This window comes from Colletes latitarsis, chromosome 6 (assembly GCF_051014445.1).
Source record: "Colletes latitarsis isolate SP2378_abdomen chromosome 6, iyColLati1, whole genome shotgun sequence".
In the NCBI taxonomy this organism is placed as follows: Eukaryota; Metazoa; Arthropoda; class Insecta; order Hymenoptera; family Colletidae; genus Colletes; species Colletes latitarsis.
In genome coordinates, this window is record NC_135139.1 from 24886225 (window position 1) to 24902402 (window position 16178).

Genomic DNA, 16178 nt, shown 5'->3' on the forward strand with positions numbered 1-16178 from the left:
TTCTCGAATTTTTTTCTACAAAATGGGTAGGATTTCGGGGGTATGTCTATTCACCAAAAATGTTTGTAATTGATCCCAGCAACCAAAAATAATTTTTTCAGAATGATTTGAAATTTTTTAATTTTGTCGAAAAATTTCACATGTTCTCGAATTTTTTTCTACAAAGTGGGTAGGATTTCGGGAGTATGTCTAATGACTAAAAATGATTGTAATTGACCCCTGTAACTAAATATAATTTTTCCAAAACGATTTGAAATTTTTTTTCCCGTCGAAAAATTTCACAGCTTCTCGAATTTTTTTCTACAAAATGGGTAGGATTTCGAGGGTATGTCCTTTCACCAAAAATTATTGTAATTGATTTCCGCAACCAAAAATAATTTTTCCAGAATGATTTGAAATTTTTTAATTTTGTCGAAAAATTTCACAGCTTCTCGAATTTTTTTCTCGAAACTGGTTAGGATTTCGAGGGTATGTCTATTGACCAAAAATGATTGTAATTGACCCCTGTAACTAAATATAATTTTTCCAAAACGATTTGAAATTTTTTTCTCCGTCGAAAAATTTCACAGCTTCTCGAATTTTTTTCTACAAAATGGGTAGGATTTCGGGGGTATGTCTATTCACCAAAAATTATTGTAATTGATTCCCGCAACCGAAAATAATTTTTTCAGAACGATTTGAAACTTTTTTTTGCCGAAACATTTCAGTGAAACATATCAATGTATGGTCAAACATTACATTTTCGATAAGGAATTTTTTTCTCGAAAATGGTTACGATTTCGAAGGTATGTCTAATGACCAAAACTGATTGTAATTGACCGCTGCAACCAAAAATAATTTTTCCAGAACGATTTGAAATTTTTGAATTTAATTGTTAATAACTTTTTAAAGAAGCCTTCATCAACAAATTGGCATTCTTGATTTTTGTCTTATTTTGGCCTCTAGAATCCCCCATTATAATTTTTCCCAGCAGTCTTCTGCTACGTTCTTCTCACTGACACGTAGTAGTATACTTTTCTGATGGATACTACTTTCACCTATACTACTAAGCCTCCGTGAACACGTACTACTACGTTTTTTCCATTAACACATAGTACTACGTTCTGCTCATCAGCCATCGTATCGACTAGATCGAGTGCAAGCAACCGTGTCTCCCGTCGCTTGCAACATTCAGGCTTCTCTCGTTACACGTAATACTACGTGACAGTAATCAAACGCAGTACTACGTGTTATTTTCAACAGAAAACTAAAACAAAATTCATACCACAAGAACGGATCTGATAGGTTTTTTGCAGTTAGAAAACGATAACAAATACTGTTCTTCCGGCGTGTTTCGTGTTTCGTGTTTCGTGTTTCTCGATTCAGTTCGAACGTCGCCGCCCACGCCAAGGACTCGTTGCACGGGAAATTCGCGTTAGTTTCGCAATTCTCTCGCGTGCAACGGATGTAACCGTGATTTCCACGTCCATTGTCCGTCTCTAAATTACTTTTGACGAGCCTAGAATCTCTATGGTCGAACGCCGTGCAAAAATATGCATCGCGCAGATATTCGTACCCGGGATCCTTATATGCATTTGAATGCCTCATCCGTCGTGGAATTTCCTGGCCCACCGAGATCAATACCGCGGTATGCAGGAACCATTGTACGGGAACGATGCAACGTGTACGATTATTCGCATTATTTGTCCATCTGGTCGCGTTTAATAATCGGGATTACGTTTCTTGTTTACGGACGGCGGATCGATCTAATTGGTTGTCCGTACCGGTTAGAAACCACGCGAGCAACGTGGAACTGTTATCATTCGACGATACTGTCTGGGAAAAAATTATTTTAACGCTCGTTCGCTCGTTCAATATGGAAGGAAAAACTTAGTAAACGAGTTAACGATAGCGATCAGGTGGCTGGGTATCGTTTAAATCGACGCGCTGAATAATGAATATTTCACCACTAAATAACTTGGAGGACTCGACTAGCAATTTATTGGAAAAATAATCCACGAACCGTCTGATTATTCTAGAATACAATTGCAAATTTATGGAGTAGTACGGTAGAACGCAAGTAGAACAAGCGATTAATGGTCAGACTCGGTGAAATCGTGCTCGATAATTAAACGTTCCATCTTCCTTCGATCATTGCAGGATCGATCTAAATTTAATTTAGATTTATTTACTTCGTGGCCTAGGAAGAAACGCGAGCCTCTCTGCTCGTGCAATTTGTTTCTTTTGGTAAACTTTTATGCGTCGCGTATAAAGTGCAGCGTAAGGATCATCCAGGGATATTGTACGACCTGCTGCATTTCACGGTGGAATGCAAAAGTGTCGCAATAATGTGCAATATCGAAGGAACAGAATATAAAAGGATAAGGTAATATAAGACCCATGAAAAAGGACGAACTACGAAAGTGGAGGGAAACTGGACGCGAAAATGGGAATGTATAGCGGGATAAAAGAGGGAAAACAAAGGAACGGCGATGGTGTAAGAACACGCGGGAGATATGGAACCGTATAAAAGGATGGAAATGCGGAAATACAATAACGCGCGGAATCCCACTGCATGCAAATGCGCGAAATGAAAGAAAACATAAAACGATTAAAGTGGAAAATTGGTCGGGAATCGTGGTAATATCGTAAAAATATCACCCAACGGAAATAATAACGAAACGATATCGTTACAAATTTTTATACGAGCATCTATCGGACGAATATTTTATTTACGATGGTCTAAACGGTGATTTCTGTCCCGGAATGTACAGTACACGGTTTTCGTTTTTACGTACAGTTGTTTTACTCGTTCGTCGGGTGATTTTTCAGCGTTAACGAAGGCCGAGGCATCCGACGCGGTCCTTTGTCTTTAGATTTTCATTATACGGCTTGACATCTAACGCGTTCTCTGGCAAATAAAGACGAGAACGAACGAGAAAATTAATGCATAGAAGCGGAAAGAATGCCTGGAGCGATGTACCGTGGTTCCAACTTGACGAACAGTAACTAAGTATACAGGGTGTCCGGCCACCCCTGGGAAAAATTTTAATGGGGGATTCTAGAGGCCAAAATAAAACGAAAATCAAGAATATCAATTTCTTCACTGAGGCTTTATTAAAAAGTTATTAACATTTGAAGTTCCGCCTGTACTGAATTTTTTCCTAGAAAATGGGTAGGATTTCGGGGGTAGGTCTATTTACCAAAAATGATTGTAATTGACCCCTGCAATCGAAAATAATTTTTCCAAAACGATTTGAAATTTTTTTTTTCCATCGAAAAATTTCACACCTTCTCGAATTTTTTTCTAGAAAGTGGGTAGGATTTCGGGGGTATGTCTATTCACCAAAAATGATTGTAATTAGCCCCCGCATCCAAATATAATTTTTCCAGAACGATTTGAAATTTTTTAATTTTGTTGAAAAATTTGTCCACCTACTAGAATTTTTTTCTCGAAAATGCGTAGGATTTCGAGGGTATATCTATTCACCAAAAATGATTGCAATTGGCCCCTCCAACTAAAAATAATTTTTCCAAGACGATTTGAAACCTTTCAATTTTTATGAAAAATTTGTCTACCTACTCGAATTTTTTTCTCGAAACTGAGTAGGATTTCGGGGGTATGTCTATTCACCAAAAATGATTGTAATTGACCCCTCTAGAGAAAAATAATTTTTCCAGAACAATTTGAAATTTTTGAATTTAATTGTTAATAACTTTTTAACGAAGTCTCTATCAACAAATTGGTATTCTTGATTTTCGCCTTATTTTGGCCCCTAGAATCTAGTGGCCAATTCTAGTGGCCAAAATAAGTCGAAAATCAAGAATGCCAATTTATTGATGGAGGCTCTGTTGCAAAGTTATTAACGTTTAAAGTTCCACCCGTACTGAATTTTTTTCTCGAAAATGCGCAGGATTTCGGGGGTATATCTATTTACCAAAAATGATTGTAATTGACCCCTGCAATCGAAAATAATTTTTCCAAAACGATTTGAAATTTTTTTTTTCCATCGAAAAATTTCACACCTTCTCGAATTTTTTTCTAGAAAGTGGGTAGGATTTCGGGGGTAGGTCTATTTACCAAAAATGATTGTAATTGACCCCCGCAATCGAAAATAATTTTTTCAGAATTAATTAAAAATTTTTTTTTTTGTTGAAAAATTTAGGCACCTACCTCCTTTGTCAATTTTTCTTAAAAATTCCTTTTTCATTTTTAGTAATTTTGTTTGACGCCCTACAGAAAAGTTGTCTAATACTTTTTTTGTAGGTACCCATGAGCTCTACTTAGGAAAAAAGTTTCATTGAAATATATTCACTATTATAGGAGTTATGGTCGTTTGAAAATTGTACCACTTTTATGGGGGTTTTCTCATTTTGCGGGGTCAAGGACCAACTTTTCGAATATTTTTGCGATTTGTACATATTCTCCATCAAAATACACGTAGTTTGCTTTTTTAAACATTAAAATCGTCCAATCCGTCCAGAAGTTATGACGTTTTTAAGATTCCCATGAAAATTCGGGCAGACATTTCTGGCCAGAAATTATATTTTCGGTAAGGAATTTTTTTCTCGAAACTGAGTAGGATTTCGGGGGTATGTCTGTTGACCAAAAATGCTTGCAATTGATCCCTGCAACTAAAAATAATTTTTCCAAGACGATTCGAAAATCTTTTTTTTCACCCAAAACTTTCAACACTTACTCGAATTTTTTTCTCGAAAGTGGGTAGGATTTCGGGAGTATGTCTATTCTCCAAAAATAATTGTAATTGACCCCCGCAACCGAAAATAATTTTTCCAGAACGATTTGAAGTTTTTGAATTTAATTGTTAATAACTTTTTAACGAAGCCTCCATCAACAAATTGGTATTCTTGTTTTTCGTCTTATTTTGGTCTCTAGAACCCCCGATTAAAATTTTTCCCAAGGCCGAACACCCTGTATACGTCGAGTCGTTACACTTTCAACAGCGTCGTCAGACGTCGAGAGTCATTTTTTCCTTAGCAAACTTCCGGATCGATCGATCGCAAACCCTTAACAGTAACATTAAAATCGAACATTGAAACGACCATGTTCGGTGGCACAAATTATCTACAATTATTACTAACGAATCCATCGAAGCAAATATCGCGTCGAATATTATCCTTTAGAAATAACGAGCTACGGAGACATTAAGTATGTATAGAAGTTTACTCGACCGCCGTTAAGGATGCACGACCCACTCCGGGGAACAATAACGAAGAATTCTAAATGTGTTTCGAGACTGTCTTCGATCCACGGTTCAATTAAAAAGGGTTCTTTCTTTTTTCGTTCTTAGAGAAAGTAAATTAATTTTACTAGCCGCTATGGCGTAACGATCGCAGAATTTCACGGCCTTAAAAATAACGTTCGCCGCGATAGGGATCGATCACGCGCGTTCGATGTGTATCATCGTTATCTCGACCCGTTTTCCCGGGCTTCGCGCTTTAAGTCCGATCGCGAAAGCCAATCATTGTACGCGCCGCGCGATGCATAATTTATGGGAACGGCGTAAAATCGATAGCAAGTGGGTACTTTAATAATAGAAACAAATCGGTTGCCCGTGCTGAAAAAGCGTAGTCGCAACCGCCGGGGGGCCCCGATAAAGGCGTTTCCGGTAATCGCGTTTCCGCTCGATTCTATCTTGCCCGCCATTGTCGTTCGCCGACTGCGTCCTCTAATTAGCGTCGCTTCGATGATTCAGGACGAAATTAATTGCACGAAGCGCACCGTTCCTCGTCGAGGACAGCTGTTTCTACTATTGCGTTCTTTCTGCGTGCCTTATTGTTACGCGAATGGCGTCGTAGCATCGATCCGGCGGCATAAATTTTCCATTCGATTCGATCAACCATTCCGTGGTACCCTCGTACGCGGAATTCAAGTTCAATGCGTCTCCATCGATCTCTGCTTTTTATTTACTCGCTTGATTTAGCGCAATTCCAGTCGAGGATGGATCGAAGCTTGATTTCAGGAGCTAAAATATTAAGTTTCTTGTACAGGGTTTTCGGTCACTGGGAAAAATTTTAATGGGAGATTCTAGAGGCCAAAATAAGACGAAAATCAAGAACACCAATTTGTTGATGGAAGCTTCGTTAAAAAGTTATTAACAATTAAATTAAAAAATTTCAAATCGTTTTGGAAAAATTATTTTCGATTGCAGGGGTTAGTTACAATCATTTTCGGTCATTAGACATACCCCCGAAATCCTACCCAGTTTCGAGAAAAAAATTCGAGTAGGTACTGAAATTTTTAGACGAAATTAAAAAATTTCAAATCATAATAAAAAAATTATATTTAGTTACAGGGGTCAATTACAATCATTTTTGGTCATTACACATACCCTCGAATTCCTACGCAGTTTCGAGAAAAAAATTATTTACTGGAAATATAATGTCTGACCACATATGGTATTCTTTCCCTGAAATTCCATCGCACTACGTTTTCTCGTAATCAACGTTTCCTTGTACCTTTTAATTATTGAGTCCACGCGCGACCTTTTCGCTGGACTCTCGTCGCAAAATCATCCAGAGAATCATTCATTTGGCTTACACACGTGCAACGTTGAGCAAATTTCAAGCCTCGGCGTTCTCGATTACGCATTCTGATATTAAACTGAAAACCAAAGGGACGCAACAGGTGCCGGGACTCCGTGCAAACGACATCTTTTGGCATTAATACACGATTCATCCGGTCTTTGTTTCGACATTTGCTTTCGCGGGGCAGTCGATAATTTCATTATAACGTGACCTTTTAAAACCGTTATTTTCATGCCAATAGACACGTTCGCGAGCAATAGTCATCTTCTTCGTCAATGCATGCTCTGTCTTTATTTGCAATCTGAAGTGTAATTAACGATAGAAGTCGACGCGTTTATATTTTCAGACTCCACTTGTGAATTTATATCTCTCCACGGATACATTTACTTTGGAATGTTTAATTTGAAAAGTGAATTAAAACAAACTGGTCTTATTACGAAATGAAACTGATTAAAACGTCCGACCCAGCACGGACAGAAACTCCTGTCAGGATTAATTTTTCTTCTTCCTGCGCTTACTATATCAAGAATTGTACCGAATATGTACACACATGCATAACTGCATTTTTACAAAATTCGTGTAACTGGAGGACTCGTGGAGAACGATCTGAATGCGTGTTGCGCTGCTGTTTTCGCGAGAACCAGGTGTACACAGCGTTTCTTTAATCCTGGATGCAGTTTAGGTGAATTTCGTCGGCGCTATTAGGTCAGGCATGCCATCAGGATATCGTTGCACGTGGATTGGCAATACCAAGCAATCTACTGCTCTTTGGAAGTCGGCCAGGCCCAACGACGTTACCTTCTTGTCCAGCCTACGGCTACCAAAGAAACGACTTTGCCTTATCGGGCAACGACTGCAAAATAACAGTTGCAATGTATAACTTTGCACGTGCACTCGTTTCTCCAACTAATTTCATCGACGAGAGACCGTCGGTCTGAGGACATTTTGATGATTATCGTACTAATTTGTTTCAGGAATGCGACGTCGTGGTGATGTTCCCAAGTGGAGCGAGCGACGAGACTCTGATGTGGCTCCTAGGTCGTCTACGGGCTGGGACCCCGGGCCTAGTGGTGCACGTGCGGCACCATGCCTCATCAGATAGTTACGGGTTTTACTTAACAGCCCCTTTTAGCGTGTAAGTACAGAATCGCCACCCAATTAAACTCCTCCGCTAACTAGGAGTCGATTCGTTCAGTTCGTTGTATCGTACTTTCGATGACTCTATGGCGTCACCTCCCGTGCTCGCCGCCAGAGGGCTACGCTCTCGACTCTCTCGCAAGCGCTCGACCCCTCCGTTCCTATACAGGGTGGGGCAGTAACTATTAGCACCTCAGATATCTTGGAAACTATAAGTTTCACAGAAATATTTGCTAAAGTAAATTGCACAGTACGAAGGGCGCTATTGGGTGGCGATAATAGTTTTTTTGCAGGTGGAGATACTTCGGACATTTGAAGGTCACATCCATTTTTTTAAATGGATCGGTATGTTTTTGCTTCCGTATCACGATAGAGGATCTTAAAACGAGTTCAACGATCTATTACACAAGGTCATTGAAGGTCATAGAAAGTAGAGAAAGGCGATAATACTTACGGTTTTGGTAGTAAATGAAACATACGTATTGTCAACAGTAGAGGAATGCGTAATGCTTACCGTTTACTTCACTAAGAATAAACACTGCTTGAAGGACACTTTAATAGTTTGCAGAGTAAGATAAACATCATAAGATTAGTATCGATAAATCGGTCAATCCGGCACGATGTATCCGTTTGAAGAGCAGGTTGATATGCTTCTTATTTATGGCGAATGCCAACAAAATTCTGCAAGGGCGAAAAACTTGTATGCTGAACGATATCCACATCGGTCTCAGCCTTCGCGTCAAACATTTAAAAATGTGTATGATAAACTTAGGCAAACCGGTAGTTTAAGTGTTCGTAAAAGTGAACGCCAGAAACGAGTAATTAACGAAGAAATGGAAATCGGTGTGCACGCTAGTGTGTCTAGAAATTCTCATATTAGTTCGCGACAAATTGAACGCGAATCTGGCATTAGTAGGAGGAGCGTACTTCGCATTTTGCACCGTCACAAATTTCATCCGTATCACGTTAGTCTTCACCAAGAATTGCATGGGAACGATTTCATGAATTGCGTTGAGTTTCGTCGATGGGCTATACGTCAATATTCAAAACAATGAGCTTTTTTTTAATACCGTCTTATTTACCGATGAAGCAACATTCACAAATCACGGGAATGTTAATTTGCATAACATGCATTTATGGGCAGCGGAAAATGCACATTGGCTGCGACAGGTTGAACATCAAAAACAATGGTCTGTGAATGTATGGTGCGGTATCATAGGTGATCAAATTATTGGACCTTATTTTATCAATGGAAATTTGAATGGCAACATCTATGCTAATTTTATTAAGGATACATTGGGTCTTTTGCTAGAAGAGTTACCTTTATTTACACGACAAACCATGTGGTATCAACATGATGGATGCCCAGCACATTATTCATCGATTGCGCGAAGGGAACGCGATGAAAAATTTCGAAATCGTTGGATTAGACGCGGCGGTCCAATATCGTGGCCAGCTCGTTCACCAGACATAACACCTTTAGATTTCTTTCTGTGGGGAACACTGAAAGAGAAAGTGTACAAAGAAGTACCAACTACATCTCACGATATGCAACAACGAATTATTGCAGCCTGTGCATCAATAAGTTCTGACGCTGTAAGACTTGCAAGTCAATCAATCGTAAAAAGAATCCAACGGTGCATTGACAGTGATGGTCATCATTTCGAACACCTACTATAAACATGTTTCATTTACTACCAAAACCGTAAGTATTATCGCCTTTCTCTACTTTCTATAACCTTCAATGACCTTGTGTAATAGATCGTTGAACTCGTTTTAAGATCCTCTATCGTGATACGGAAGCAAAAACATATCGATCCATTAAAAAAAATGGATGTGACCTTCAAATGTCCGAAGTACCTTCACCTGCAAAAAAACTATTATCGCCACCCAATAGCGCCCTTCGTACTGTGCAATTTACTTTAGCAAATATTTCTGTGAAACTTATAGTTTCGAAGATATCTGAGGTGCTAATAGTTACTGCTCCACCCTGTATATACGCTCCTCGATTTCCTCGAAAGGACAAAATGATTGTGTATCGACAGATTGTTAAAAGCCGCCGAAGAGGTACATTTGCCAAAGACACTGCGCCAGGAGTTCGGCGGCGGTTTGAAAGAGTTCGTAGGTTCCGAGGCGAGCTGCTTCGAGGGTCACGACGACGAAGCTCAATTCTTCACCACTCAGGAGAGGCAATCCCTGGTCCTGCACCTGCTGCACACCCTCAGAGCGGGACCACAGGATCTGCACAGTCTGGCGGGTCTGAAAATGGTGGAAGGACAAGCAATTATTCCAAAGTGCATTTCTTCTGGGATCATTTCCCAGGTTGGTGACAAACGTACCGAGAAAATCGAGTTTGATAATGTAAAGACACGACGAACTTTTGGATACCATTATCTCGAGAACAAAGCGCTGCAAGGAAAAACTTTATTCTACGCTTTCGAGTTAGTTTATCGCGAATTGTACTGTAAAGCAGTTTGAAACAGTCGTTATCAGAACCTTTTCCTACTACGGTATCGAAGCTTAAAAGACTTTCTTTCAAACCGTCTCCCAAGGTCTTCCCTCTTCACGAATTGCCTGCGTTGGAGAAGCTGCAACACACGTGGGTCCGCGCGTTTCTCAGCCCCCAACCGTTGGACGACATTTGTAAATACTTCGGGGTAAAGATTACCATGTACTTCGCGTGGCTCGGACATTACACCACCGCCCTGATCGTTCCAGCTGCAGTGGGTGCCATATATTGGGTAATAAACGTCATTTTTCACGAGTAACTGCGACGGAAACTCTCGATTCCCTTCGTCTTAATATAGCGCGTCGAGTAAACACGTTCTGTGTATGCGGAGATACTCGAGTTTGGAAACCCCGCGAGATAAGGATTACGTCGATGGCCATCTGGTCGATGTTTGCCGAAAGCTATCTGGCCTGATCCCCCGATATTGGGAACGCGAGAAAAATCCTCGCGTTCGTCGGACTGACGATATTTCGAATCGGGTGTTTCAGATCGGCATCATCGGTAGGAATCAAGCGGTGGAAGACGTGGCGTACGTTCTGTTCTCCGTCTTCAACGTAATCTGGGCCACCGTTTATCTGGAGACCTGGAAAAGAAGAGGCGCCGAGCTGGCCTACAGGTGGGGCACCCTGGATCAAAGAGACGACCTACTTATCGAGCCTAGGCCCTTGTTCACGGTAAGCCTGGAATCAATTCGTTCTCGTCGATGCGTTGGACGATCTACTGCACGTCCATTTTGTAACCTTGAAAACTTATTTATCTGTCTCTATCCACCGGTAGCGCTATAATTACTATTTTCGAATTAAAAAGTTGCTCCAACGTCAGGAGTGGACCCAGAAGGCTTGCTTACGGGGGGGACAATGTGCGGAAGTATGTTCTTTTCACTTTCTACTCGAATAAAATCGTCTTTTTCGTTAGAGCATTCATTTTTTAGAAAATTAATTTTTGAACGTTCTTAAGTGCACGGTTAATTGGGACAGAGTTTGTGGAGCGACGCTTTAGATCGATGTTTTTCGAAGCGGGAGCCGCGAACCATAGGAGGGGGAGAGGGAATGGCGTCTAACAATCCCAGTAGGTCACGGAAAAAAATATTTTAACGTCGAAAGATGTAGATATTCGATAACCGTTGAAGTATATTTTCCTTCACATATCATAGAATTTCTTTTTTTAGCGTTCATGAATCGCTTTTTTAAATGCTTGTGAATGTTAATTAATCGCGATCGCGGTTCTCTTTCTCCCAGGGCACCCTGGAAATCTCATCCGTAACGGGGAGACTGGAGCCAACGTACCCCAGGTGGAAGAGAAACATGTTTCGGTACTTCGTGACCGTTCCCATCATCGCAGCGTGCTTGTTCTTCGTTTTCATCGTGATGATCCTGAGCTTCCAAATACAGGTCAGATTCGTTAAAAATACAAAACGATTCGTTCGCTCGAACCAGTCGCTTCCAGTATAATAACGTAATGATAATAATACTTGTTGTTAAATATTCGATTCGTTCGAGGTATACGCGGGAAGGAACAGAAACGATTCGACTAAATCCCCGGTTTGGCAGCTTGCCTGGGATCGTCGCTTGGAAAATCTCCTTGCGGAAGCATGTTGCACGAGGAAAAATGACGGAGACGATTTAGTTTTTACGTCGAATCTCGCGCAAAAAGGCGTCGAATTTTTTTTTTTTGGCAGTCGGAGCCAGTGGAATACAGGCCAATCAGCCCGCCATCGATTTGTCATTACGCCCTCGAACTTGCATCGAGTTTCGTTCCCGCGTGAAGTTCGATCGGCTGTAAAATCATATATTGCTCTCGCATTTCGCGATACGATTGTTTTCCAGCAACGCCGGACCCGCGTTTTATCAGCAACACACGGCACCGTGATTTTTAACGAGCAGCAACGAAGCTCTTGCCAACGCGTTCCGATATACTTTTTATGCATTGAAATTTTTTTATCGTTAACGCACGCGGTGCTGCGTTCTTCTCGATGTCACGTAGTACTACGTTTTGCTCTTCAGCCATCGTATTGACTAGATAGCGCAAGAGACCGAAACAAAAGAAACGAAATTTGAATGTTGCAAGCAACGGGAGACAGTTCCTTATACTTGATCGAGTCAATGTGGTAGTTGAAGAGCAGAACGTAGTACTACGTGTTCACAGATATTTTTAACAGTTTGTTTCTCTTGTTTCGCTACCTTCCAGAACAATTTCTCGTTCGAAAACTGAAATAAAATTCGTGTGACAAAAATATTTGCAGGACTGGTGGGACGCTGGTCTGGAGTCCGGAGGGTACGGTTTCTGGCTGAGTTACATGCCAAAAATTCTGCTCGCCGTGGTGATAGCTTTAATGGACGAGGCTTACTTTAAGGTCGCCGTATGGTTGAACGACATGGGTACGTATAGAGGCGAAAAGAGAAAGAAAAAGAAAAAAAAAGAAAGAGTACATTTTATTCGTTGCCATATAGTTTTTACTATCTCTCTCGACGGTAATGGTCCCCGTGCGACTCGTTGACAGCGAACCGAACATTTGACGATATTTCCTCGCATCGACATTGTTGTACATCACCGAGACACTGTGCACGTATAGTTTTTCGAGTGCCTAGCATATACTTTTTTCGAATCTTTTCACGGCTTAGCTTCTTCTAGAGAGTAACTCAGAACTTACGTCCCTGATTAACATACCGTAATCGAACAGATCTTAACAGGCGAATGTTTTGTGTTCTCTTCTTGACATACGTATACAGGGTGTTCGGCCAACCCTGGGAAAAATTTTAATGGGGGATTCTAGAGGCCACAATAACACGAAAATCAAGAATACTAATTTGTTGATGGAGGCTTCGTTAAAAAGTTATTAACGTTCAAAGTTCCGACCGTACTGAATTTTTTTTTCGAAACTGAGTAGGATTTCGGGGGTATGTCTGTTGACCAAAAATGATTGTAATTGACCCCTGCAGCCAAGAGTATTTTTTTCAGAACGATTTGAAATTTTTTTTTTTTCGTCGAAAAATTTAGGCACCTACCCCCTGTCGATTTTTCTTAAAAATTCCTTTTTCATTTTTACAGAAAAGTTGTGTAATACTTTTTTGTAGGTACCCATGGGCTCTACTTCAGAAGAAAGTTTCATTGAAATATATTCACTATTGCAGGAGTTATGGTTGTTTGAAGATTGAAGCATTTTTATGGGAGTTTTCTAACATTATGGGGTCAAGGAACAACTTTTCGAATATTTTTATAATTGCTACATATTCTACACTAAAATACGCGTTGTTTGCTTTTTTGAAAATGGAAATCCTTCAATCCGTTCAGAAGTTATGGTGTTTTAAAGATACGCATGAAATTTCAGGGAAACATATCAACGCATAGTCAGACATTATATTTTCGGTAATGAATTTTTTTCTCGAAACTGCGTAAGATTTCGGGGGTATGTCTGTTGACCAAAAATGATTGTAATTGACCCCTGCAGCCAAGAGTATTTTTTTCAGAACGATTTGAAATTTTTTTTTTTCGTCGAAAAATTTAGTCACCTACCCCCTGTCGATTTTTCTTAAAAATTCCTTTTTCATTTTTAATAATTTTGCTTGACGCCCTACAGAAAAGTTGTGTAATACTTTTTTGTAGGTACCCATGGGCTCTACTTCAGAAGTAAGTTTCATTGAAATATATTCACTATTGCAGGAGTTATGGTTGTTTGGAGATTGAAGTATTTTTATGGGAGTTTTCTAACATTATGGGGTCAAGGAACAACTTTTCGAATATTTTTATAATTGCTACATATTCTACACTAAAATACGCGTTGTTTGCTTTTTTGAAAATGGAAATCCTTCAATCCGTTCAGAAGTTATGGTGTTTTAAAGATACGCATGAAATTTCAGGGAAACATATCAACGCATAGTCAGACATTATATTTTCGGTAATGAATTTTTTTTCTCGAAACTGCGTAAGATTTCGGGCGTATGTCTAATGACAAAAAATGATTGTAATTGACCCCTGCAACCGAAAATAATTTTTCCAGAACGATTTGAAATTTTTTAATTTAATTGTTAATAATCAACAAATTAGTATTCTTAATTTTCGTCTTATTTTGACCTCTAAAATCTCCCATTAAAATTTTTCCCAGGGGTGGCCGAACACCCTGTATACACTGTATAAGATTATATACGATCGAGAGATATTCTAGATCTTCTTTACCTGTCTCTTATCACTACTACTTCTACTTCCACTTTTTTTTGTCTATCTCTGTCGTATGTTTCACTTCATTTTTTTACATATTGGAGAACGGTCATGTTACAGTAGATAGTATTTGAGATTTTTGTGTGTTGGACGCAGAAAACTATCGGCTAGACACCGAGTACGAGAATCATCTGATCTACAAGGTGGCACTGGTAATAAGAAGAACACTCCATTTACCACGAAATAGATTGTGTGTGAACGTGTGTGCGCGCGCGCGCTGTGTTAGACGTTCTTTTTAACGCGTCCTCCTCTAACCGAATCGACAAAATTTAGGTTGAAAATTAAAATGATCGAGATTAGAGTATTTAAAGAATATTCGATCGTAAATTTAGAGGTGGACCCTTAAACGTGATATAAAATTAGAATTCCGGATGCTTCTACGTTTCGATTATAATATGGAAGTGTCTGCTCTGGCTGTCTCTGTCGCTGCACGAACAATTCTATTCTCTTCGTGAGTACCTTCTGCTTGCGCTTGTCGATTCCTCGTCGCGGAACTGTCCGCGTTCCTATCTCGCTTTCGATTGCATCTCGTACGCGTAGCGTGTATGTGTGTCGTTCGACAAAAGACAGATAGAAAGTATACAGAGGAGACTATGTATTTCAGTTTCAGTTTGTAAACTCCTTCCTATCGCTATTTTACATCGCCTTCTACCTACAAGATCAAGAGAGACTAAAAGAGGTAAGTGGGCCCTTTTCATTCCCGTTTCTCCCCTCTTCCAACTAGCTATTAGACCGATAGACCTTCGTACATTTTGTATTTTCGATATATCTGTCTCCTATTCTCTATGGTAGCTAGCTCTATAATTAGTATTCTCGTATACAAAAGTTGCTCGGTCGTCTACGCAGCGGTTACAAGCGAGGTTAGATTCAACGGTGGAGTATCGATACAAATTAATCGAAGATTCGTCGGCGTATCTTGCTGAATACTTCTTTCAAGCTCTTGCGTTAAAAACCAAAATTGTCTTATAACACGAGGAGGAACTGCTCAAAGTGGCGTCCGGCAAAGACCAGATAAAGGGTTAACGTATCGTTTCAGCAACTAGCCGCCCTGCTGATAGCCCGTCAGGTGATCGACAATCTGAAGGAGTCCGCTGTGCCGTATTTGATCAAGCAATTGCATTTGGCGCGGTTGAGCTTCAAGCTATTCGGCGCCCTGAGCCCTAGCGAGGCCAGGCCCCCTCCTGGCGAGGAGAACGCCGAGAACCGGAAGGAAACGGACGATAAGGGCGAACGAACGGACCCCGGGAAGGGCAAGCAGCCGAGGAACGTCAGCCAGGCCGAGCTGGAAAGTTCCCTCTACAGAGTAGGGCATCCCACTAATTCTCTACTTAGTGACGTTACGTTCAAGGTTTGGTCTAGATTTAGCTAATTTCTTTCGTTTTCGATGCACTTTGCGATCGCGCATCGAACCATCAGCGTTTACGATCCCCCAACAAGCTTCGACAAAAGAATTTTACACACTGCAAAGGTGTACAATTTCAATAGTCTAGGTCTATCGTAGCTCGATCCACCTTGTTAGTTAAAAATATTGCAAATATCGAATGAAATATACTTATTTATCGATCGTCAACGCTGTCAGGTTCCCAACATCATCATCGAATATCTTCCTTTTTCTCGTATCTTCCTCGTGCTCCTCCCCTGGCTTGTACGAACCTTCTTTTCTTCGGTTCGAGAACCTCCAGATCCCGGCGAACGCTACCTACCTGAAAACTTACGCTATGCACGCACGTCGAGGAGCCACGTCTCCGCACGTGGACGAAGCAGCTAATTAATGTTGTCCTGTGTTGTC

The 16178-nt window shown here is 40.4% G+C and overlaps 1 protein-coding gene across 6 annotated transcripts in view; it reads left to right on the forward strand.

The window, feature by feature from the left end:
* Wwk (anoctamin 8 white walker) overlaps positions 1–16178 on the forward strand; it is a 35780-nt gene that overhangs the window by 10819 nt on the left and 8783 nt on the right. For 4 of the 6 annotated variants that reach the window (XM_076766270.1, XM_076766273.1, XM_076766269.1 and 1 more), the window contains exons 3-12: positions 7503–7663; positions 9711–9987; positions 10218–10406; positions 10663–10848; positions 10982–11041; positions 11413–11565; positions 12417–12552; positions 14486–14541; positions 14994–15068; positions 15426–15737. In XM_076766270.1, the coding sequence (XP_076622385.1) occupies positions 7503–7663; positions 9711–9987; positions 10218–10406; positions 10663–10848; positions 10982–11041; positions 11413–11565; positions 12417–12552; positions 14486–14541; positions 14994–15068; positions 15426–15737 (1605 nt within the window). The remainder of the gene's footprint in view (positions 1–7502; positions 7664–9710; positions 9988–10217; positions 10407–10662; positions 10849–10981; positions 11042–11412; positions 11566–12416; positions 12553–14485; positions 14542–14993; positions 15069–15425; positions 15738–16178) is intronic. The other 2 variants (XM_076766271.1, XM_076766272.1) reach the window with 2 other exon arrangements.